The following is a 26,149-nucleotide window of genomic DNA, read 5'->3' on the forward strand; positions in this document are numbered from 1 at the left end:
TCCCAGGAATGACTGCACACCACATAGCATTGATGTCCAAGGAGAGCAGTCATCATGGGAGTAAATAAGATAGTACACCCCCGGTATTACATCTGATAGCAGTTTACGATGCGTGCTCATAGGTATCACAGCTGCCATTCACATGCCCTAGTGGAGGCCATGAAGCCAGACTGGCCAAGCTCTGGAGCCATCCTCTACCTTCATCCTCTCCAGTCCCCTGGTTGATGGTTTTCTGCCCTGTATAATCTACGTCATGTCCTGTAAAGGTCATAATAGATGAGACTCTGAGTACCTCCACCACTGCCATAATGCTTCAGGTAGGCTGAAACACAGGTCTACTTAACATGACATCCCAGGTCTCCAGGTACAGGTCCGTCAGTCCGTCCGGCCTCATATTCATTGCTGCCCGTCCGGCCTCATATTCATTGCTGCCCGTCCGGCCTCATATTCATTGCTGCTCGTCCGGCCTCATATTCATTGCTGCCCGTCCGGCCTCATATTCATTGCTGCCCGTCCGGCCTCATATTCATTGCTGCCCGTCCGGCCTCATATTCATTGCTGCCCGTCCGGCCTCATATTCATTGCTGCCCGTCCGGCCTCATATTCATTGCTGCCCGTCCGGCCTCATATTCATTGCTGCCCGTCCGGCCTTCTACAATTATTGGTGATGTACCCAATATTCTACATGTTAGCACTGCCAGGTTCAGAAACCAGACATGGGAACAGTCTGAGACAAATACCTAAGAACTAATCTACAAGTGTCAGGAGGAAGAGTAACGTCCTCCAGACCTGGAGGAGTCAGCGATGGAGCGTTGGGTGGCGAGGTGTGGCCGCTCACCAGCTGATATGATGTACTGCTTCTCGGGGATGGACATCAGACCGGTGACTCGGCCAGGACTATGAGCCTCGGTGTCACACTGCAGCTGGTCTGAGTACAAGTTATACACTTGGAGGCGGCCATCATCTGATCCAATTATACAGAAGAACCTGTAAGACAGAAGACGGTGACTGCACACGGTGGGATCAGTAGGTCTTACTGCTCCATCCACTGACAGCACTCAGTATGTAGAACAGGATCATCAGAAAATGGTGATTAGATCAACGGGAGAAAGAATGGAAAGAAGAATTCACAGAATCAGGATAAACCTGAAGGGAACCACAGAGCAACGTCCTGACATGCCACCACCCATCCTCACTGTCATTGAATCATCCCCATCATTTCTCTAGATGAGACAGGACATCAGCTCCATCTTACAATCATACCAGTCATGTAATTGTGACAGTCTGTCTTTCCAGGCATTCCATCATCCAATCGTTCCATCATCCAATCGTTCCATCATCCAATCGTTCCATCATCTCAATCATTCCATCCTCTCATTCCATCATCCAATCGTTCCATCCTCTCATTCCATCATCCAATCGTTCCATCCTCTCATTCCATCATCCAATCGTTCCGTCCTCTCATTCCATCATCCAATCGTTCCGTCCTCTCATTCCATCATCCAATCGTTCCGTCCTCTCATTCCATCATCCAATCGTTCCGTCCTCTCATTCCATCATCCAATCGTTCCGTCCTCTCATTCCATCATCCAATCGTTCCGTCCTCTCATTCCATCATCCAATCGTTCCGTCCTCTCATTCCATCATCCAATCGTTCCGTCCTCTCATTCCATCATCCAATCGTTCCATCCTCTCATTCCATCATCCAATCGTTCCGTCCTCTCATTCCATCATCCAATCGTTCCGTCCTCTCATTCCATCATCTCAATCGTTCCGTCCTCTCATTCCATCATCCAATCGTTCCGTCCTCTAATTCCATCATCCAATCGTTCCGTCCTCTAATTCCATCATCCAATCGTTCCGTCCTCTCATTCCATCATCCAATCGTTCCGTCCTCTCATTCCATCATCCAATCGTTCCGTCCTCTCATTCCATCATCCAATCGTTCCGTCCTCTCATTCCATCATCCAATCGTTCCGTCCTCTCATTCCATCATCCAATCGTTCCGTCCTCTCATTCCATCATCCAATCGTTCCGTCCTCTCATTCCATCATCCAATCGTTCCGTCCTCTAATTCCATCATCCAATCGTTCCGTCCTCTCATTCCATCATCCAATCGTTCCGTCCTCTCATTCCATCATCCAATCTTTCCATCCTCTCATTCCATCATCCAATCGTTCCATCCTCTCATTCCATCATCCAATCGTTCCGTCCTCTAATTCCATCATCCAATCGTTCCGTCCTCTAATTCCATCATCCAATCGTTCCGTCCTCTCATTCCATCATCCAATCGTTCCGTCCTCTCATTCCATCATCCAATCGTTCCGTCCTCTCATTCCATCATCCAATCGTTCCGTCCTCTCATTCCATCATCCAATCGTTCCGTCCTCTCATTCCATCATCCAATCGTTCCGTCCTCTCATTCCATCATCCAATCGTTCCGTCCTCTCATTCCATCATCCAATCGTTCCGTCCTCTCATTCCATCATCCAATCGTTCCGTCCTCTCATTCCATCATCCAATCATTCCGTCCTCTCATTCCATCATCCAATCGTTCCATCCTCTCATTCCATCATCCAATCGTTCCGTCCTCTCATTCCATCATCCAATCGTTCCGTCCTCTCATTCCATCATCCAATCATTCCGTCCTCTAATTCCATCATCCAATCGTTCCGTCCTCTCATTCCATCATCCAATCGTTCCGTCCTCTCATTCCATCATCCAATCGTTCCGTCCTCTCATTCCATCATCCAATCTTTCCATCCTCTCATTCCATCATCCAATCGTTCCGTCCTCTCATTCCATCATCCAATCGTTCCATCCTATCTTTCCATCATCCAATCGTTCCATCCTCTCATTCCATCATCCAATCGTTCCATCCTTTCATTCCATCATCCAATCGTTCCGTCCTCTCATTCCATCATCCAATCGTTCCATCCTCTCATTCCATCATCCAATCTTTCCATCCTCTCATTCCATCATCCAATCGTTCCGTCCTCTCATTCCATCATCCAATCGTTCCATCCTATCATTCCATCATCCAATCGTTCCATCCTCTAATTCCATCATCCAATCGTTCCATCCTCTCATTCCATCATCCAATCGTTCCATCCTCTCATTCCATCATCCAATCGTTCCATCCTCTAATTCCATCATCCAATCGTTCCATCTTCTAATTCCATCATCTCAATCATTCCATCTTCTCAGGCAAACCATCAGCTCAATCGTTCCATCCTCTCATTCCATCATCCAATCGTTCCGTCCTCTCATTCCATCATCTCAATCATACCATCTTCTCAGGCAAACCATCAGCTCAATCGTTCCATCCTCTCATTCCATCATCCAATCGTTCCGTCCTCTCATTCCATCTTCTCAATCATTCCATCTTCTCAGGCAAACCATCAGCTCAATCGCTTCACCATCTCAATATAGTCATCTGGTTAGTAGGGCTAAAAAAAGACACTTGTCCACCAAATTCAAGAAACAAATAGTTTTCCTAGAACAGTCATGCCATGATCCCAGCCATGCCATCATCTCAATCATACCATCTTTCAGTCATCCCATGATCCTAATCATTTCCTGAGATCAGTTATGCCATCATCTCCTCAGTCTTCTGATCATACCTTTTCAATCATCTGCCTTTTCAATCCTTCCATCATCCAATCATTCCATGCTGTCAATCATCCAACATCTCAATTATTAATCATTTCAGTCTTCTCATCACATCAGTCATGCCATCATGACATCAGCCGGTCTTTCCAGTCATCCCCATCAGTCCATCAGCCTCGTCGTTCCATCATTTCAGTCAATCATTGCATAATATCCCGCCATCACCCATTAATATGGGAAATAGTGACCACAACATTATACAATTCCACATGTGTGTAACATACCTGGCGGCGTCCTTGCATGGTGGTCCATCTCCCACTGTGCAAGAGAGCGCACTTGATCTCCTGTCCAGCATGTCTCTCTGGCTTCCCTCCATGCTGTCTGTTTGTGTCTGTCTCTGCTGCTTAAGGGCGGCGCCCGATCACTTCCTGCTTTTTGTACCTGCTGTGGGTCACACCCCTTGTGCGTCCTCAGCCTATCGCTGTCTGTCACTTGGTATATAGTTCAGCAGCTCCCTTCTATCCCGGCCTGAGCATAAGTGTTTTCCTTCAGTGTGTGCTTGCACTCTGAAGGTGCCAGGTCCCGTCTTTGTTTCCCTGTCCGCCCTTCCTGGAGGCTGTATTTCCAGGCCTGTCTGAACTAAGTCCTGTATGTCTCCTGCCTTGCGGTGTCAGCTCCCGTGTCTGAACTGTGTCCTGTATGTCTCCTGCCTTGCGGTGTCAGCTCCCGTGTCTGAACTGTGTCCTGTATGTCTCTTGCCTTGCGGTGTCAGCTCCCGTGTCTGAACTGTGTCCTGTATGTCTCCTGCTTTACGGTATTAGTTCCCGTGTCTGAACTAAGTCCTGTATTTCTCCTGCCTTGCGATGTCAGCTCCCGTGTCTGAACTGTGTCCTGTATGTCTCCTGCTTTGCGGTATTAGTTCCCGTGTCTGAACTGAGTCCTTTCTGTGTTCTCTTGTCTGTCCTGTCTGAACACGCTCCTAGCCTGTTCCTCCCGCCTTCTAGGGGCCGATTACCTAGACCCGCTCCTGTATCTTGTCTGTCCTGTCTGAACACGCTCCTTGCCTGTTCGTCCCGCCTCTCTGGGGGCAGTATTCCCAGACCCGCTCCTGTATCCCGCTGCAGTGTCGGTCTCCTCCGTACACTCAGTTCCAGTCTGAACTCTCTCCTATCCTTTACCTGTTTTGTCCTGAGTCCCAGTGTGTACTGGGCCCTATCCTGCCTGTATTGTTCCTGAATCCCGGTGTGTACTGGGTCCTATCCCGCCTGTGTTCCTACTTGCTAGTGCCTCCCTGTCTGCACTCTAGCTGTGCTTACCTTTACCCCCCGGCCTGCATAACCGCCTGCCTGCATACCCGCCTGCCTGCTTACCCGCCTGCCTGCCAGTCTACCAGTCAGTTCCTGTATTCCCCTGTGTGGGTCAACAGCCGTGTCCGGGGTCTGTCCTGGAGTAGCACCTGGTCCCTCTGCTCGGTTCCTCCTTGGTGCTCTGGCGTCGTATGCCGTCGTGCCATCTTGGTCGGATCGGGCAGATACTTAGTTACGCCCCTCCAGGCATTCACTCTCCGGCACGGTCCGGTGGAATCACTATCAATCACATGCACACGCCGCTCTAGCCCGGGCGTGTGCATAACAGCATGCTCAGGCCATGGTTCCCGTTGAGCCCCACGGCCTTCGCTCTCTGAGAAGTTTTCCAGCGAATACATGCATTAAAATAAATAAATAATTTTTTTTTTCCCTTAGCTGAGTTCCAGGCGAATTACGCACCGTCCAGATGGATCTATCAGCTCTCGTTCCTGCGGATCCGCCACGTTACTATGGAGATCCAAAACAGTGTCGTGCATTTGTGGAGCAATGCATGCTACACTTTAAGGCCTACCCTCTTTATTTTCCTTCCGATTGGGCTAAAGTGGCCTTTATTATGTCTTACCTGGCGGGGGATGCCTTGGAATGGATCAACCCCCTATATGAGACACAGGATCCGATCCTCCGGGACCTAATGGCCTTCCTGGTGGCCTTTCTAATGGTCTTCGATGATCCTAACCCGGAGGCTCCTGCTGAAGCTTCACTTCCCAGTATCCCGGAGCAGCCCCAATGGGTAATGTGTGTGGGTAGCGCAATAGTTCTCCAGCCCAATGAGACTACTGCCCACCCAGAATCCTCACAGGGTGACTACACTTTCCGGAATACTTCTCCCAACCTCAAGAGGCAGTCCAGACGTGCTAGACTTAGAGGCAAGCAGTCACGCCTGGGTCTGTCCTCCCTGAGACCTCCTGAACCCTTCGGGGTGCTACCTGGTAATGAAAGGATAGAGACTCTCCTATACTCTGTACCTGATACCTCGCTCGCTTCGTCCAGTGAGTCCAACCTAGTGTACTCCGAAGCAGAGGTTACTCCCGAGTCTCTACACCCCTCCGACCAGGCGGAGGACCTCCAGTTGTGTTTAGAACCCTTCGGGGTGCCACCTGGTGGTGAATGGACAGAGACTTTCCTATTTCCTGTACCTGATACCTCGCCTGCTTCCTCCAGTGAGTCCAACCTAGTGTACTCCGAAGCAGAGGTTACTCCCGAGTCTCTACACCCCTCCGACCAGGCGGAGGACCTCCAGTTGTGTTTAGAACCCTTCGGGGTGCCACCTGGTGGTGAATGGACAGAGACTTTCCTATACTCGGTACCCGATACCTCGCCTGCTTCCTCCAGTGAGTCCGACCTAGTGTTCTCCGAAGCAGAAGTTACTCCCGAGTCTCTACACCCCTCCGACCAGGCGGAGGACCTCCAGTTGTGTTTAGAACCCTTCGGGGTGCCACCTGGTGGTGAATGGACAGAGACTTTCCTATTTCCTGTACCTGATACCTCGCCTGCTTCCTCCAGTGAGTCCGACCTAGTGTTCTCCGAAGCAGAAGTTACTCCCGAGTCTCTACACCCCTCCGACCAGGCGGAGGACCTCCAGTTGTGTTTAGAACCCTTCGGGGTGCCACCTGGTGGTGAATGGACAGAGACTTTCCTATTTCCTGCACCTGATACCTCGCCTGCTTCCTCCAGTGAGTCCGACCTAGTGAACTCTGAAGCAGATGTTTTCTCTGAGCCTCAGTACTCTTCTGACCCGGCGGAGGACCTCCAGTTGTTTCCTGAATCCTCCGGGGTACCACCAGATAACAAAGAGACAGTGACTTTTCCTCATTATGTACCTGATAACCCGTCTATTTCTTCCTGTGAGCTTGACAAGATGTACCTCGAAGCAGAGATTACCCTAAAGTCTCTGTTCCCCTCCAACCCAGTGAACGACTGGTCCTCGAATTCCCTGCGGAAGATTCTGGCAGGCCTGAAGAAGAGGGGGCGTAAGGGGGGAGGTACTGTAACATACCTGGCGGCGTCCTTGCATGGTGGTCCATCTCCCACTGTGCAAGAGAGCGCACTTGATCTCCTGTCCAGCATGTCTCTCTGGCTTCCCTCCATGCTGTCTGTTTGTGTCTGTCTCTGCTGCTTAAGGGCGGCGCCCGATCACTTCCTGCTTTTTGTACCTGCTGTGGGTCACACCCCTTGTGCGTCCTCAGCCTATCGCTGTCTGTCACTTGGTATATAGTTCAGCAGCTCCCTTCTATCCCGGCCTGAGCATAAGTGTTTTCCTTCAGTGTGTGCTTGCACTCTGAAGGTGCCAGGTCCCGTCTTTGTTTCCCTGTCCGCCCTTCCTGGAGGCTGTATTTCCAGGCCTGTCTGAACTAAGTCCTGTATGTCTCCTGCCTTGCGGTGTCAGCTCCCGTGTCTGAACTGTGTCCTGTATGTCTCCTGCCTTGCGGTGTCAGCTCCCGTGTCTGAACTGTGTCCTGTATGTCTCTTGCCTTGCGGTGTCAGCTCCCGTGTCTGAACTGTGTCCTGTATGTCTCCTGCTTTACGGTATTAGTTCCCGTGTCTGAACTAAGTCCTGTATTTCTCCTGCCTTGCGATGTCAGCTCCCGTGTCTGAACTGTGTCCTGTATGTCTCCTGCTTTGCGGTATTAGTTCCCGTGTCTGAACTGAGTCCTTTCTGTGTTCTCTTGTCTGTCCTGTCTGAACACGCTCCTAGCCTGTTCCTCCCGCCTTCTAGGGGCCGATTACCTAGACCCGCTCCTGTATCTTGTCTGTCCTGTCTGAACACGCTCCTTGCCTGTTCGTCCCGCCTCTCTGGGGGCAGTATTCCCAGACCCGCTCCTGTATCCCGCTGCAGTGTCGGTCTCCTCCGTACACTCAGTTCCAGTCTGAACTCTCTCCTATCCTTTACCTGTTTTGTCCTGAGTCCCAGTGTGTACTGGGCCCTATCCTGCCTGTATTGTTCCTGAATCCCGGTGTGTACTGGGTCCTATCCCGCCTGTGTTCCTACTTGCTAGTGCCTCCCTGTCTGCACTCTAGCTGTGCTTACCTTTACCCCCCGGCCTGCATAACCGCCTGCCTGCATACCCGCCTGCCTGCTTACCCGCCTGCCTGCCAGTCTACCAGTCAGTTCCTGTATTCCCCTGTGTGGGTCAACAGCCGTGTCCGGGGTCTGTCCTGGAGTAGCACCTGGTCCCTCTGCTCGGTTCCTCCTTGGTGCTCTGGCGTCGTATGCCGTCGTGCCATCTTGGTCGGATCGGGCAGATACTTAGTTACGCCCCTCCAGGCATTCACTCTCCGGCACGGTCCGGTGGAATCACTATCAATCACATGCACACGCCGCTCTAGCCCGGGCGTGTGCATAACAATGTGCTTCAGTAGGTGCCCAGCAAGGGAGTCACAAAAACACTGAACTTCAGCTAAGAGATGCCCTTCACCTTATAGACTGGGATAGGATCTTCAGTAATAGGAGCACGGATAGAAAATGGGAAATTTTCAAAACAGTCCTACATAGTCACTGTAGAAGGTCCATACCTTATGGGAATAAAAGGGCTAGGAATAGGAGGAAGCCAATGTGGCTAAATAAGGACATCAAGAGGGCAATGAAAAACAAAAAAAGGGCTTTCGGTAAACTTAAACAAGAAGGCAGCGAGGAAGCGCTAATATCTTATAGGGAAAAAAACAAAATCTGTAAGAAACAAATAAGAATAGCAAAAGAGGAGACAGAGAGACTAATTGCCAAGGAAAGTAAAACCAATCCCAAACTGTTCTGTAACTATATAAACAGTAAAAGGATTAAAACTGATGGAGTTGGCCCATTGAAAAATAACCTGGGTAAAATCCTAGAGGGCGATGAGGGTAAAGCAAACCTACTCAATAGCTTCTTCTCCACTGTTTTCACAAAAGAAAACAATTTATCGGAGGAAATGCAGAGTGATAAAGTAAACCCTCCGCTAAATATCATCCACCTAACCCAGGAGGAAGTTCAGAAACGCCTAAATAATATCAAAATAGACAAGTCACCAGGCCCAGATGGCATACACCCCCGGGTACTAAAAGAATCAAGTAATGTGATAGACAGGCCGCTGTATCTTATATTCAAGCACTCTTTATGGACAGGGACTGTCCCACTAGACTGGCGCCAAGCAAATGTGGTACCAATATTCAAAAAGGGGTCTAAAAGTGACCCTGGGAACTATAGACCAGTCAGCTTAACGTCTGTTGTGGGTAAATTGTTTGAAGGATTTCTTAGAGATGCTATTGTAGAATATCTTAATGATAATAACTGTCTAACTCCATATCAACATGGATTCATGAGGGATCGCTCCTGATGGCCTTCTACGAGGAGGTGAGCTCACAGCTGGACCGGGGAGAGTCAGTGGATGTTGTAGACCTTGACTTCTCCAAAGCGTTTGATACCGTGCCACACAAAAGGTTGGTCTATAAAATGAGAATGCTTGGTCTGGGGGATAATGTGTGCAAGTGGGTAAATAGCTGGCTGAGTGATAGAAAGCAGAGGGTGGTTATCAATGGAGTAAGCTCAGGGGGTGTCAGGGTTACTAGCGGGGGGCCTCAAGGGTCTGTCTTGGGCCCTATATTATTTAATATATTTATTAATGATCTAGTGGAAGGGTTGCATAGTAAAATAGCAATATTTGCAGATGATACTAAACTTTGTAAAGTAGTTAATACAGACGAGGATAGGGCACAGCTACAGGAGGATTTAGATAAATTGGGGAGTTGGGCCAAAAAATGGCAAATGGGGTTCAATGCCGATAAATGTAAGGTCATGCACATGGGAAAGAAAAACAGCAGTCACCCATACATATTAAATGGGAAACCGTTGGGGAAATCTGACATGGAGAAGGACCTGGGCATCTTGGTTAACAGCAAATTAAATTGGAGTGCCCAGTGTCAGGCAGCAGCTGCGAAGGCAAATAGAGTCATGGCATGCATCAGAAGAGGAATAGGGGCATATGATGAGAGCATTGTTCTTCCTCTGTATAAAGCGCTGGTAAGGCCGCACTTAGAATATTGTGCACAGTTCTGGGCTCCGGTGCTCAGGAAAGACATATTGGAGCTAGAGAGGGTACAAAGGAGGGTGACTAAGGTAATAAAGGGAATGGAGGGACTAGAATACCCAGAGAGGTTGTCAAAATTAGGCCTATTTACGTTGGAAAAGAGAAGGCTTAGGGGAGACCTCATAAACATGTATAAATACATCAGGGGGCAGTACAGAGATCTCTCCCATGACCTGTTTAAACCAAGGATGGTGACAAAGACGAGGGGGCACACTATGCGTCTGGAGGAAAGGAGGTTCCTGCACCAGCATAGAAGGGGATTCTTTACGGTCAGAGCCGTGAGACTCTGGAACTCTCTGGGAGAGGAAGTGGTGATGTCCAACTCACTTAATGAGTTCAAGAGAGGCCTGGACGCCTTTCTTGAGAACAATAAAATTACATCTTATGCTTAGTGATAGTTAATTAATCCAGGGATTTAATCTGACTGCCAGATTGGAGTCGGGAAGTGAATTTTTCCTCAATGATGTAAATTGGCCTATAACGCATGGTATAGGAATAGCGGAATAGCTGCAGTGCACAAGAAATAGGCTGAACTGGATGGACACTTGTCTTTTTTTCGGCCTTATAAACTATGTAACTATGTAACTATGTAAATATCAAGTATTCATGATCTCAATTATTCCTTCATCTCGAAATCTAGTCATCTCAGTCACCCCATTGTCTCAGTCCTCCAACCATACCATAAATGCCATCAGTCTGTTTCCAGTCATCCCATTGCTCCACATATTCTGGTCATCGGACCATTTTGGTGTCTTTCATCCCATTAGTCCCTGATATTTACCTGTGTCTAGTCCTGGTGTCCTTTTCTTTTGAACCTTCTTCTCGCTGCTGTGACCCCGCTGCTGTGCCATCAGTCTCTGCTACCTTCTTGTCCACATTGTAAGAGAACAGGCAGAAGCAGCAGGAACGACTCTGTGAACTGCTGACCTTCATGCTGCTGACCACACGCATGGGATGGGTGAGGGCACTGGCCTTCAGTAGATGTCCATCTCCAAGCAGTGCACAGACCATCTCTTGGAGCGGACAGTATTCTGCAGCCAGCAGTCGCTCCCCTCCATCCAGCATTGCCACCGGCCGCCCAGTGGATGTACATATCAGCCGCACAGTACCATCAGCACAGACACACAGGGTTCTGGAGGGGGTGAGAGCTTCATTGACAATAATTGTGGTCACCGGTGTTCCCAGAATGCAGTGCAGTTGGTACAAGTGCTGGACCTGCCAGACATGCAGTTCATTGCGACCATAGGATACAATACGGTCTTCGCTGCTGAAGAAAGCAACCAGTCCCAACACAGGTCCCGACATTCGCTGCTCCTCCATCTGCTCCTGTGTGGTGAGGTCCCATGTGCGGAGGGAAGCGTCCTCGGACCCAGAGACCAGGACTGTCCCAGAAGAGGTGAGTGACAGCACGGTGACAGGACCTGTCAGTAAGGCAGGAGAAGAAGATGGACACTAAGGTGTGGGGGTCATTATGTGACGGCACCACCAAGAGATTGTAACCTAAGAAGCAACAAGGGATGAGAAGTCAAGTATCAGGCGGAGAGTGGCAAGAGGACACTCAACACCTGGTGCTGGAGCCAGAAGACGTCTCCTAAATCCCATCTGAAGGCATCACTGAGCAAGTAATCACTGCTTCACATGAAGCCCTAAAAATACAGATCTGAAGAAGGGGGATCCTGTAGATCCTTGTCATGGAAATAAAGCAAATCTCTCCTAAATTATCCACAAATTCAGCGGGTAAGTGGGAATGCCCATCTGTGGTCAGTGGGTAAGTAGGAATGTCCATCTATGGTCAGTGGGCAAGTGGGAATGTCCATCTATGGACAGTGGGTAAGTGGGAATGCCCATCTATGGTCAGTGGGTAAGTGGGAATGTCCATCTATGGACAGTGGGTAAGTGGGAGTGTCCGTCTATGGTCAGTGGGTGAGTGGTAATGCCCATCTATGGTCAGTGGGTAAGTGGGAATGTCCATCTATGGTCAGTGGGTAAGTGGGAGTGTCCATCTATGGTCAGTGGGAATGTCCATCTATGGACAGTGGGTAAGTGGGGATGTCCATCTATGGTCAGTGGGTAAGTGGGAATGCCCATCTATGGACAGTGGATAAATGGGAATGTCTATCTATGGTCAGTGGGTAAGTGGGAATGTCCATCTATGGTCAGTGGGAATGTCCATCTATGGTCAGTGGGAATGTCCATCTATGGACAGTGGGTAAGTGGGGATGTCCATCTATGGTCAGTGGGTAAGTGGGAATGCCCATCTATGGACAGTGGATAAATGGGAATGTCTATCTATGGTCAGTGGGTAAGTGGGAGTGTCCGTCTATGGTCAGTGGGTAAGTAGGAATGTCCATCTATGGACAGTGGATAAATGGGAATGTCTATCTATGGTCAGTGGGTAAGTGGGAATGTCCATCTATGGTCAGTGGGTAAGTGGGAATGTCCATCTATGGTCAGTGGGTAAGTGGGAATGTCCATCTATGGTCAGTGGGTAAGTGGGAATGTCCATCTATGGTCAGTGGGTAAGTGGGGATGTCCATCTATGGTCAGTGGGTAAGTGGGGATGTCCATCTATGGTCAGTGGGTAAGTGGGGATGTCCATCTATGGTCAGTGGGTAAGTGGTAATATTTTGGCTCGGTTATCGTGGCACGTTTATACTGAATGACTTGGACGTGGCTGGCGCCTTAAGTGATTCATGTATAGATAAAGATAAAGGGATAAGATCGTGTGATGATGTAAAAACAGAGCTTGCGGCAAGACAAGTTCCCTATAAGCCTCCACTAGCTTCAATAACTAACACGGTAGAGAAACATCTAGCTTATGCTGTTTTTTTCTGTGTCAGGATAACAGTATAAGCAGTAGTAGATGTGCAGTAGAGTAGAGCATGTGAGACATGCACCCTGGAAGCCATGACAACTACTCTCATCAGCGATTGACCCACTATTCACGTGGAGCTCCATTTATACAGATTGGACTTCCTATCTCCATACAGGAATCTGCCATATACTTTTCTACTGTTGGATTTTCCATAAGTCTTTTGGACCTCCTATCCGTATAGAGAGCGACTATGTGAACAAGGCCCGGAAGCAGGTTGAAATATTAAAAGTCACCTATATTACATATATTTTCCTTGTCCGCCACTTGAACTTGTTTTGCACTGGAACCTTTGAGTGTGCGGTGAAATATTACTCTACATACGACCTAGGAGCTAGCCACTCCTTTACGCCTGCAGCTCACCCTACAGCTGTGTGAGTGTCATTTTTAATATTAGAGTAGGACTATCCCGAATGGGTTCACCTTGCCGTGGTGGGATAGCTTTCATGATATTTTTTTATCAAAAACAGTGTTACTAAGAACCCTATTTTATTTAAATACACTTTTCCATTTTATTTCTTTATTTATTGTAGGGTTTATGTTTATTTTGACTCTTGTAGGTTTTCTTAAAAAATATATGTATGTTGCAAGAAAAAACAACAAGATATTTAATCGAAAAATTAGGAAAAATAAGTGGGCATTGTTGGTTGTCAACACTGATGTGTCAGTAAGTGTGGAGCATCTGAACTCCACCGTGAGACATAGACAGATATTGCATGTATTCGACAAAGTCCTGATGGACAAACAATTCATAGAAAGAATAAGAGATTACGATGTAGAGGGAGACAGACGGAAGATATGGAAAACCAAACTGAATCTTGCGCAGTGGTAAAAGGGTGGGTTCATATTGTGTGGAGGGTCTTGTGTTATTTGCTTTCTATTTAACAGTCAGGATTACCCGTAATAAAGTGAAGGGACGACCACCAACTAGGATATTGTCGTGGATGTAAATTTGGACTACTGTTAGCCACATGTTCTGAAGGGTGGACAATTACTAAAATAATTCAGGATGGCTAAACCCTCGAGACTACGGGATTCGGTTCACTTTCCGGCAGATACCCAGAATTGAAAGTCTTTAGGCTGAACACACATTGTATACCTGTGGTTCAAAAAATGATTGATATCTTATTGCGTGATATGGAAGGAGGCAAATGGTATCATCCAAAAGACGCAACGTTTCGTTGTCCTTTTAATACGGAACAGACTGAGTAATACACGGCTGTAGCAAAACTACATGTCCTTGAGAAAGGTTTTCATCTGTAAACATGGAAATGTGTCGGGGAAAGGATAAAGTCTGACTGAATCGCCAACACCGGCAGAGGGGTAGGTGGGATTATGGGCGGGGGAAGGGGAGAATATTCATTTGGCATTAACATACATTGCACTAGCCGGCGCGCAACAATGAATTTGTTCAGGGCTTACAACAACACAACGGGGCTACGCACAAAAATCAAAGTTACGCATCCTGAAAGGGCTGCCCAAGCCTTATATCACGATACTATTAGAAGGGGGCACAAAAATCACCTGACAGACCCCCTCAAGACAACAGGATACCCAACCCCTGAAACCAAAGTCTGGTTACAAAGGGGGGCTCTCCAAAATTGAGAACTAATCTCAACCCGGTGAAGCATCCCAGAAGCCCCTATTCCTGGTGGAAGGAGGTGGGGAAGGAACTTAAAGAAGAGGAAGGGATAACATAACAATGAATGAGATGGATGATCTGACAAGAAATTCACCAACATTTTTACAATGGTGATAGTGCTGGGAACAATGCTGGGCGTTCGAGGACATGTTCCTCCCTCCAAGATCTATAGCAGCTTTGGAATGCGTTACCCAGTAAAAAACACAACCTTTGTCCACGGGGAAACATCTCCAATTGATGTGGATTTCTGCTCACTGACAAAGGACAGATGTAGAACCAGAGACTATGCAGGAAATTACAAATATGTGTACAACCCAACCAGGAGAACTGCGGCTCCGGTCTGGTGTAGGGAGTGGACCTTCTTCTTGTGGATAGAAGATATACTGGGGCGGGACAAATCCGGACACGATAGATGCACGATCCTGAAGAAGGCTACTTCAGACTCACCACTAGTATCGATTGCAATAAGCTCCTAATCACATTAGAAGTAGCAGGCGAAACAAATCAACAGCTGTAACTAACAGGGGCCGATATAGCTGGAACCGATCCCATAGAAGTAAAGAAACCTGAGAATGATACAAAGAGTAGAGAAGGTTCGAGAGGAACTGGGTCCAGTGCTTCATTTTTATCATCTGACATATGAAGAGAACATTGAGCCATTAAAATAAATAAATCACATTTTTCACACAAAATTTGTTGTGCAATTTCTCCTGAGTACGCCGATACCCCATTGTGAAGACCTGGGGTCTTCCATGGGCGTAACGCTACTCAGACAACACAGGGTGGGGGTAAAACAGCGTGGCAATACTTTACTGAACCACAAAGCAGACAATAAACACAGAACAGTCCCAGCAAATACCCAACATGGTACAACATTACAAACAGTCTCACCCTTCCTTCTCCGCCCGCCTGGGATAGAACAGCTGCGACTTTGGAGACTTCCAGGGCCGACTACCTCAACCAGTGACCCCCCCGCTTCTGGCAGGCCCCCCACAGAGAGAAGGTAGCAGCAAGCTTAGGAAGCTAGCAGTCCATCGAGGTACAACGCCAGGAGACCTGAGGGTCCCAACCTGGCCTCTCCAAGAGTTTCCATGGGGCCAGATGAAGGGTGGGCCCCAATCTGGCTTCTCCGAGTGTCTCCCTGGGTTGCAGGCGACCGGAGGGTCCCTCCTGGCAACCCCAAACAACATATCCATGGGGCTTCTTAATATCAAACTTGGTCTTGTAACATACCTGGTGGCGGGCTTGCATAGTGCACCATCTCCCACTATGCAAGATCGCAAACTTGATCTTCAGTCCAGTCTGCTAGCCTGGCTTCTATTCATGTTGTCTGCTCGTCTCTGTTCTGACTGCTTAGGGCGGCGGCCCGGTTACTTCCTGTTTTTTTGTAGCTGCTGTGGGCACACCCCTAATGCGTCCTCAGCCTATTGCTGTCTGTCACTTGATATTTAAACCAGCTCCACCTTGAAGCTGGTGCCTGAGCAACTCTTACCCTCAGAGAGCGCCTAGCCTCTGATGTGCCAGGTCCCGTTCTGTTTTTCCTGCCTGTCCGCCTTCCTGGAGGCAGTATTCCCAGGCCTGTCTGAACACGCTCCTAACCTATTCGTCCAGCCTTCGGGGGGCCGCATACCCAGACCTGTTATCTGTGTCTTCTAGCCTGTTTGTCCACCATTCTGGGGGCTGCATACCCAGACTCATTCCTGTATCTCCCTGCGGTGTCAGTTCCTGTCTGAACACTCTCCTAGCCTGTTACCTGTTTTTCTGTATGTCTGTACCTTCCCTTTTTCAGCAGAGTCTGAACCTGCACCTAACTCCTACTCGTTGTCGCTGTACTTCCGTTTGTGAGTTTGGAGTCCACTAGCTACTTCTTTGCAAGTACCTCGTGTGTATCTGGTTCTGCCTTTCCCTTCCAGTCTGTTCCGTGTGAACAGAGCCCTGTCCCCTCTGTTCTGTCTTTGCTCACCGCTTCGGCGGTTTCCCCCCTGCTCTGCCTTGCTTACCGCCCCGGCGGTTTATCTCTGCCCTGCCTTACTTACCGCTCCGGCGGTTCCTGCCCGCTCTGCCTTGTCCACCGCACCTGTGGTTTCGCTCTGCTCAGCCTTGTCCATCGCATCTGCGGTTTCGCTCTGCTCAGCCTTGTCCACCGCACCTGCGGTTTCGCTCTGCTCAGCCCTGTCCACCGCACCTGCGGTTTCGCTCTGCTCAGCCTTGTCCACCGCACCTGCGGTTTCGCTCTGCTCAGCCTTGTCCACCGCATCTGCGGTTTCGCTCTGCTCAGCCTTGTCCATCACACCTGCGGTTTCGCTCTGCTCAGCCTTGTCCACCGCACCTGCGGTTTCGCTCTGCTCAGCCCTGTCCACCGCACCTGCAGTTTCGCTCTGCTCAGCCCTGTCCACCGCACCTGTGGTTTCGCTCTGCTCAGCCCTGTCCACCGCACCTGTGGTTTCGTTCTGCTCAGCCCTGTCCACCGCACCTGCGGTTTCGCTCTGCTTAGCCTTGTCCACCGCACCTGCGGTTTCGCTCTGCTCAACCTTGTCCACCGCACCTGCGGTTTCACTCTGCTCAGCCTTGTCCACCGCACCTGCAGTTTCGCTCTGCTCAGCCTTGTCCACCGCACCTGCGGTTTCGCTCTGCTCAGTCTTGTCCAGCGCACCTGCGGTTTCGCTTTACTCTGCTTGATTACCGCATCTGCGGCTCTGAACCCGTCTCCCAGTCTGTACTGGACCCTACCCAGCCTGTGCTCTAACCTGCTTGTTCCTGTATTCCCCGGTGTGGGTCATCAGCCGTGTCCGGGGTCTGACCTGGAGTGGCACCTGGTCCCTCTGCTCGGTTCCTCCCTGGTGCACGGCGTCGTAGCCGTCGTGCGACCTGGGTCGGATCGGGTTGATACTTAGTTACGCCCCTCCAGGCACTCTCCGGTTCATGGCACAGTGGGATCACTAATCACGCACAAGCCAGTCAGTCCGGGCGTGAGCATAACAGTTTGCTCAGGCCATGGTTCCCTTTGAGCCCCACGGCCCTTCGCTCTCAGAGACATTTTCTGGCAAAAACGTGCACCAAGAAAAATTTTTTTCGCAAGCTGATGTCCAGGCGATGTACGCACCAGCCCAAATGGAGCTTTCTGCACCCCTTCCTGCGGATCCGCCACGGTACTATGGGGATCCTAAACAAAGCCGTGCGTTTGTGGAGCAATGCATGCTGCATTTCAAGTTCTACCCTCTCTATTTTCCTACCGATTGGACTAAAGTGGCATTTATGATATCCTACCTAGCAGGTGATGCCTTGAAATGGATCACCCCCCTATGGGAAGCATGGGATCCTATCGTCCTTGACCTGCAGGCCTTCCTGGTGGCCTTTCTAATGGTCTTCGATGACCCCAATCCTGAAGCCTCTGCTAAAGCTTCCCTTCCCAATATCCCGGAGCAGTCCCGATGGGTAATGTGTGTGGGTAACTCACCAGTTCTCCAGCCTGAAGAGACTGCTGCCCACCCAGAATCCTCACAGGATGACTACGCTCCACAGAATACTTTTCTTCCCAACCTCAAGAGGCAGTCCAGACGTGCTAGGAGTAGAGGCAAGCCATCACGCCAGGTTCTGTCCTCTCAAAGACCTCCTGTTCCCAAGCCTGTAGAAGCAGCTACCCACACGGAATCCATGAAGGTTGACCATGTTCGGCAGGCAAAGCAGAGGCCGGAACTCAGTCACGAAATCGGATTGCAGTCCCGCTGCGGTTGTTTGCGACCCCCTGATGGTCTTTGTCCAGTGAAGGTTGGAGAATCCCAAGACATTAGGCCTGTAGGAGAGGCTGCCCTGGGTGTTAGTGTTTCCTCTCCACAGAGGGCCATGACTGTCTCCGTGGCAAGTAAAAGCCTCGGATTAATCGGAAGTTTCGGGCTTAAAGCCTTGAAGAGTCAGTGTCTGATTCCCGTCCGACTTCTCCAGAATCCGGTTTGGGCATTGTCAGCAGAAGGACGAGCCCTACTCAGAAACAGTCAAAAGATGTCTGTACAAATTAAGCTCCAGATTGGAGCATTACACTTGAAGAAGCTTTCCTTTCAGGTGCTGACTGGTTTACCCACAAGTCGTCCAGAGCCAAGAGATCTAGTGCCCGCTCAGGTCTGGAGACCTTGTATGGTGTATCCTGGGGGACTGCTAAGGTATAAGGGGTGTCCAGTCCCCATATCTTCAGGACAGTCAGCAATGTCTTCTTCTTCTTCACCAGATCTGCTAGTCGCTGACTCGCTGTTCGCTGAAGTCTCCGAAGGAAGAGAAGCAGAGGCAATGTCCCCACACAGTCTCGACGATTGTACCAATGATCTGGCTTCAGTTACCGTCCCGCCTTACAGACATGTCATCTCTGAAACCAGTTTTAGGGTGGGCCCAAAGCATGGACTCTCCATCCCTAATAAATCTGGCCTTGTGTCCATCGAGGCGGTGGATACCCCCAAGTCTCTGCACTCCTCCAACCAGGCGGAGGACCTCCAGTTGCCTCCTGAATCCTCCGGGGTGCTACCTGATAACAATTGGAGTGAGACTTTCCTACACACTGTACCTGATACCTCGCCCACTTCATCCAGTGAGCTTGACCAGGTGTACCCCGAAGCAGTCGTTACCCCCGAGTCTCTGCATCCCTCCAACCAGGCGGAGGACCTCCAGTTGTCTCCTGAATTCCCCGGGGTGCTACCTGGTAACAATTGGAGTGAGACTTTCCTACACCCTGTACCTGATACCTCGCCCACTTCATCCAGTGAGCTTGACAAAGTGTACTCCGAAGCTGTGGTTATCCCCGAGTCTCTGCACCCCTTCAACCTGGCGGAGGACCTCCAGTTGTCTCCTGAATCCTCCGGGGTGCTACCTGATAAAAAAGGAAGAGAGACTTTCCTACACCCTGTACGTGGTACGCCGCCCACTTCATCTAGTAAGCTTGGCAAAGTATACGTCATGGCGATGGTTACCCCCGAGTCTCTGCACCCCTCCAACCAGGCGGAGGACCTCCAGTTGTTTCCTGAATCCACCGGGGTGCTATCTAATAATAAATGGAGAAAGACTTTCCTGTGTGCTGTTCCTGGTACTTCACCCACTTCATCTGTTGCTGAGGATGGCTTGATGGGAGGAAGCATCCTAGTTACCAAGATGATGAGACCAGTTTCGTTTCCTCTAGTGGACAGAAGAGGTAATCCTCTTGAAGAGAAGGATTGCCCTCCAAATTCTCTGCGGAACATTCTTGCAGGCTTGAAGAAGAGGGGGCGTAAGGGGGGGGGGTACTGTAACATACCTGGGGGCGGGCTTGCATAGTGCACCATCTCCCACTATGCAAGATGGCAAACTTGATCTTCAGTCCAGTCTGCTAGCCTGGCTTCTATTCATGCTGTCTGCTCGTCTCTGTTCTGACTGCTTAGGGCGGCGGCCCGGTTACTTCCTGTTTTTTGTAGCTGCTGTGGGCACACCCCTAATGCGTCCTCAGCCTATGGCTGTCTGTCACTTGATATTTAAGCCAGCTTCACCTGGAAGCTGGTGCCTGAGCAACTCTTGCCCTCAGAGAGCGCCTAGCCTCTGATGTGCCAGGTCCCGTTCTGTTTTTCCTGCCTGTCCGCCTTCCTGGAGGCAGTATTCCCAGGCCTGTCTGAACACGCTCCTAGCCTGTTCATCCTGCCTTCGGGGGGCCGCATAGCCAGACCTGTTATCTGTGTTTTCTAGCCTGTTTGTCCGCCATTCTGGGGGCCGCATACCCAGACTCATTCCTGTATCTCGCTGCGGTGTCAGTTCCTGTCTTAACACTCAGTTCCTGTCTGAACACTCTCCTAGCCTGTTACCTGTTTTTCTGTATGTCTGTACCTTCCCTTTTTCTGCAGAGTCTGAACCTGCACCTAACTCATACTCGTTGTCGCTGTACTTCCGTTTGTGAGTTTGGAGTCCACTCACTACTTCTTTGCAAGTACCTCGTGTGTATCTGGTTCTGCCTTTCCCTTCCAGACTGTTCCGTGTGAACAGAGCCCTGTCCCCTCTGCTCTGTCTTTGCTCACCGCTTCGGCGGTTTCCCCCCTGCTCTGCCTTGCTTACCGCCCCGGCGGTTTATCTCTGCCCTGCCTTACTTACCACTCCGGCGGTTCCTGCCCGCTCTGCCTTGTCCACCGCACCTGCGGTTTCGCTCTGCTCAGCCTTGTCCACCACACCTGTGGTTTCGCTCTGCTCAGCCTTGTCCACCGCATCTGCGGTTTCGCTCTGCTCAGCCCTGTCCACCACACCTGCGGTTTCGCTCTGCTCAGCCTTGTCCACCGCACCTGCGGTTTCGCTCTGCTCAGCCTTGTCCACCGCACCTGCGGTTTCGCTCTGCTCATCCCTGTCCATCGCACCTGCGGTTTCGCTCTGCTCAGCCCTGTCCACCGCACCTGCGGTTTCGCTCTGCTCAGCCTTGTCCACCGCATCTGCGGTTTCGCTCTGCTCAGCCTTGCCCACCGCACCTGCGGTTTCGCTCTGCTCAGCCTTGTCCACCGCACCTGCAGTTTCGCTCGGCTCAGCCTTGTCCACCGCACCTGCGGTTTCGCTTTACTCTGCTTGATTACCACATCGGCGGCTTTGAACCCGTCTCCCAGTCTGTACTGGACCCTACCCAGCCTGTGCTCTAACCTGCCTGTTCCTGTATTCCCCGGTGTGGGTCAAGAGCCGTGTCCGGGGTCTGACCTGGAGTGGCACATGGTCCCTCTGCTCGGTTCCTCCCTGGTGCACGGCCGTCGTGCGACCTGGGTCGGATCGGGTTGATACTTAATTACACCCCTCCAGGCACTCTCCGGTTCATGGCACAGTGGGATCACTAATCACGCACACGCCAGTCAGTCCGGGCGTGTGCATAACAGGTCTTCCCAAAATGTATCCATGGTCTCTCTGATGGTTAATGGAGCAGATCCATATCTTTCCAGTCAGGGTCGTACCCTTAGGCTAGAATCATATAGAATTCAAATCTGTGTCTCTTTGGGTAATGTCATGCAATCCATCTGCTGTCCTGAAGGATGTCTCTCATTCTCCTTGTAAAGTCTTTCTGATGTTCCTTGATTCTCTGTCCCAAGTTTGCCTGCTACAGAAGCACATGTCCTTTTTATGTACACATCCACAGGTCAAGGGTCATTAGTCACAGGTAAGAGGTAAAGGTGCAGTGCTCACCAGGTCTCATTGTTTGAGCTAATCTATTTACATAGTTGGTCTCACAGGGGCTCTTGTAAATAAACCTCTAGCTGACTTTTACTACAATTGGTCATTAGCATAGTAAACATGATTGTTTCCAAAGGAATAGAATTCAACATTCAGGGTTATACAAATATATACAAATACTGGTCTGTTCTTATTGACCAGACACAAATACACAAAGATAATAGAGTATTTCTCTTGGATTAACAAATCTAAATGTCTGGCTTATTAAGCTTTTAGTCTGTATCGTCACACCCATACGTGGTCGAAAACTACTTTTGAGGCACAGTGCAGGGAAGAAGCGCCATATTGGAGTTCAGATTTTGCTGGACTGGTTTGAGGGTGCCATATCACATTGGCAGAGCCACTGAGCTGCCAGAACGGCAGAAACCCCCCATATGTGACTTCATTTTACAAACTACACCTCACAATGAACTCATTTAGGGGTGCAGTGATCATGTTGACACCATGGGTATGTCACAGTATTTAATACAATTGGGCAGTGAGGAAATATAATTACAATTTTTACAACCAAAATGTAATTTTAGCCCCAAATTTTACATTTTCACACTGTGAAATGGGTAAAATGGCACCAATATCCCATATGTGGCTGTACAGTACTGCTGGTCAGCGGTGTCCTTTTCAGTAGTGCACACAAGTGTGACGGACCGCGCCTTTATGCACGCCTAAAAAGGCGACACCGCCGGATCATCACAGGTCATACGACGTCCACTTTGCATCCATCTGCCTCATTATAGGGAATCTTCCGCCGGAGGTTTTGTCTGAATCACGTATTTCAGAGATTTACATGGAACCCCGGTGTAAGCGCTCAGCGTAGAGCGCAGGATAAATGTGAGCCGAGCCTTACTGTGATCTTTGGGAGGCAGAATGAACAAACCAGAAGCAGGTGAAGAATTGGTTTTAATTATGTTTTTACGCCATTCCTCGTGCGGCCATCTTTCGGCCCGAGGTCACCATGGAGATCATAAGTACAACGTGATCTCCATCGTGTTGTGCTGATAGGAGCAGAGAGGGAGCTCACTCCCTCTGCGATGCTCCTCAATGTCGCTGTCACTATTGACAGCGGCATCAGAGGGGTTAAACAGCGGCGATCTGTGCTAGCACCGGTACAATCTTCTCACATAGAGCTGACACCCGCATTGATCGCGGCGGTGCTGAGCATGAGTCCGTGCAATCGAGCAGAAGTATAGGTACGGCGGCTTGTGGGAATGCAGCTCCTGCAGTGCCGTACATATACGGCTCATGTCGGGAAGGGGATAAGTAAGGACTTCTGTTCACTCACAGGAAACCTGAGGACCCCCGAAACAAGTTACTCAACCAGCTGGTTTGAGAAGCAGGATGTCTCCAGAGCAGATATATGGTGGCTATGCTGGATAGGAAGCTGAGATCTAGCCTCCCACATAAATGGAAGGGGAGCAGCGCCTTGGTGCAAAGCCTAATGCCCTTCCACCTGTTCTCGATGTGCAGCCTTAAAGGAGTACTCCGGAGAGATAAAAAGTGTTTGTACAGTCCTTGCCCTCACACTATATAGACGAGATGCCCAGTGCAGTTCTGTTATCTTTATAACCCTTGTAATTCCATGAGACAGCAGCTGCTCCTCACTGCTTCCCCCTCCCGTCTAGGACAATACATCACATAACAGTATGCAGCTCCCTGTAACAGCCAGCCTGATAAGAGGGGCGTGGCCTGTTGTCGTCATCGCCCACACCTCCCGGCTTCCAGTAGCAGCCAGCCCCCTGATGTCTCCTTCAGTGCAGGGCTACTAAAGGGGGAAACCACGCCCCTCACCTTGGACGGCAGACAGGAAGCCATTATCAGGGGCTGGTGTGACAGGAGCTGCTCTTCACTGCCCACCCCTCTGTCTGTGACATTACAGCAATGTGCAGCTCCCCGCTGTTATCAGCCAGTCTCCTGATAAGCGCTTTTTCTCTGCAGAATACATACAGATGGCGTGGCTACACCCAGTCTTCTCGGGACTGGCTATTACTGACAGCGAGGAGCTGCACCCTGCGGTGTGACGTATTGTCCCAGACGGGAGAGAGGAGCAGTGAGGAGCAGCTGCTGCCACACAGAATTATAAGGGTTATCTCATCTCTATAGATTATGAGGGCAGGGACAGTACAATTTTTTTTATCTCACCGAAGACCTCCTTTAAGGGGGTCGAAAGCAAGCCATGGATGGAGTGGCACAGAGCTAAAAGAGGACAGCCTGGAGGAACTTTCGATCCACGGATCTATCTAGACAAGATAGTACTACCAAGTGGGGTCCCCAATGAATTTAAAGCAAGGAACCAAATTTCAGCGGGGCCCGAGTCCCTTTTGATGTGGTGGGTTACAATAAACAAGAATGTAGATTAATTACATATATTACAACCAACAGAGGTTTGTGAACTATAGCCGAGATGCAGTAAAAGGCATTGCGGAACAACTAGGTCCAACTTCTCTGATGACCTGGCAAAAATTGAATGGCCCTCGACATGTTACCAGCGGAAAAAGGTGGTGTGTGTAAAATATTTGGGAGCTATTGCTGTACCTTCATTCCTAATAAAACTGCCCAGACGGCAGTATAACTAAAGCCTTGGAAGGGCGGACATCCTTATCGGAAGAATTAGCGGAACAGGCAGGAATAAATCACCTAAGAACGGCTTTGCTTGAAGGATGGTCTGGTAGATGGATAGGATTGCTTACATCTTATGGCTAATGATACCGCCATAACAAAACAACGTAAAAAAAGACAGCCCCGCCGAAGAAGTCTATGATGCTACAGAAGTAGAAGATACCCAGCTTGGAGTCGAGTAAGATGGACACCCACCTAGAAGACCCTGCTAGGTACCAGCTGTTGCAGCCTTCATCCTCTGGGGTATCGCTAAGTAGTGCTCCTCCTGACACCTCTCTACAACTTGTCCCCCACCATATACGTCTGGGCGGCATCGTGCTTACTCCTCCCGTGTTTCTCCGTTGCTTCCTCAGGGGACATGACCTGGAGCACAGTGGCCATTACATCATGTCTGGTAGCAATCGCCGGTGGCATTTTTATAGGTGTGAGCCGGTTTTATTATTACTTGTGTTGTAATTGTACATTAATAAAGTGAACTATTCTTATAGTGTGTGGAGGAGTGTGCATTGTAGGGGAACTGCCAGTATTGCCACGGAGTCCCACCCAATAATAACTAGGTGATAATGAAGGTCCGCATATGGCAGCACCTGACAACTCACCCGTGTGTCCCACAAACACGGCCACGAGCAGCCCCGCGCTGTCCCAAACTTTAATGCTTCCATCTCTTGATCCTGATATTAGAAGGTGAAGCTCTGCCGAGTATAAGAGACCGCTGATCACCCTGCGGACACAGAGCGAAACATACAGCATGTTATTATATACCCACAGCGGGGTCTAGGGCGAGGAGAGTGATAGTGTCAGTGTACCACAGGCGGCATCAGATCCCCCCGGTCCCAGTGTGGTGTTTGATCCCTCGATGCCCGGGTAGTGTCTGATCCCCATGTGGCGTCTGATTCTCCAATCCCCGTGTGGAGTCTTGATCTCCCTGTGGAGTCTTGATCCCCCGGTCTCCCTGTGGAGTCTTGATCCCCCGATCTCCCTGTGGAGTCTTGATCTCCCTGTGGAATCTTGATCCCCCGATCCCTGTGTGGAGTATTGAACCCCCGATCTCTGTGTGGAGTCTTGATCCCCCGGTGCTTGTATGTTGTCTTGATTCCCCCGATCTCCGTGTGGAGCATTGATCCCCCGATCCACGTGTGGAGTATTGATCCCCTGATCTCCGTGTGGAGTCTTGATCCCCTGATGCCCAAGTGGCATCTGATTCCCCATGTGGCATCCGATTCCCCGATCCCCGTGAGGCATCTGATCCCAGTGTGTGTGTCTGATTCCTGTGTGGCATCTGATCCCCAAGTGGCATCTGATTTCCCGATCCCTGTGAGGCATCTGATTCCAGTGTGGTGTCTGATCCCCGATATCCGAGTGGAGTCTAATCCCCCGTGTGGCATCTGATCCCCCATGTGTGGTCTGATCCCCTGTGGTGTCTCATCCCCCCAGTGTAGTGTCTGATCCCTCGATTCCATGTGACGTCCCATCCCACCGTTTAGTGTCTGATCCCCATGTCACGTCCCCCCCCCACATGTAGCGTCTGATCCCAATGTTGCATCCCATCCCACCGTGTAGTGTCTGATCCCCCGATCCCCATGTGGCATCCCATCCCACCGTGTAGTGTCTGATCCTCATGTCACGTTCCACCCCTACCCTGTAGTGTCTGATCCCCATGTGGCATCCCATCCCCCGTGTAGCACCTGATTCCCGTGTAGTGTCCCATTCCCCAGTGTAGCATCTGATCCCCCAATCCCCATGTTACGTCCAGTCCCCTGTCAAGGGTGTGTCAGGTTTG

At 50.0% G+C, this 26,149-nt stretch overlaps 1 protein-coding gene across 3 annotated transcripts in view; it reads right to left on the reverse strand.

Annotated features, from left to right (window-relative positions):
• The window catches only part of WDR97 (WD repeat domain 97), a 578,372-nt gene that overhangs the window by 442,499 nt on the left and 109,724 nt on the right, over positions 1–26,149 (reverse strand). For 2 of the 3 annotated variants that reach the window (XM_073680111.1, XM_073680112.1), the window contains exons 4-6: positions 24,969–25,090; positions 10,818–11,457; positions 839–987 (exon numbers count right to left, since the gene is read on the reverse strand). In XM_073680111.1, coding sequence (XP_073536212.1) covers positions 839–987; positions 10,818–11,457; positions 24,969–25,090 — 911 coding nt within the window. The remainder of the gene's footprint in view (positions 1–838; positions 988–10,817; positions 11,458–24,968; positions 25,091–26,149) is intronic. The other variant, XM_073680113.1, reaches the window with a different exon arrangement.

This window comes from Phyllobates terribilis, unplaced genomic scaffold (assembly GCF_046119375.1).
Source record: "Phyllobates terribilis strain yellow unplaced genomic scaffold, ASM4611937v1 Scaffold_4__5_contigs__length_816908805, whole genome shotgun sequence".
NCBI classification, from domain to species: Eukaryota; Metazoa; Chordata; class Amphibia; order Anura; family Dendrobatidae; genus Phyllobates; species Phyllobates terribilis.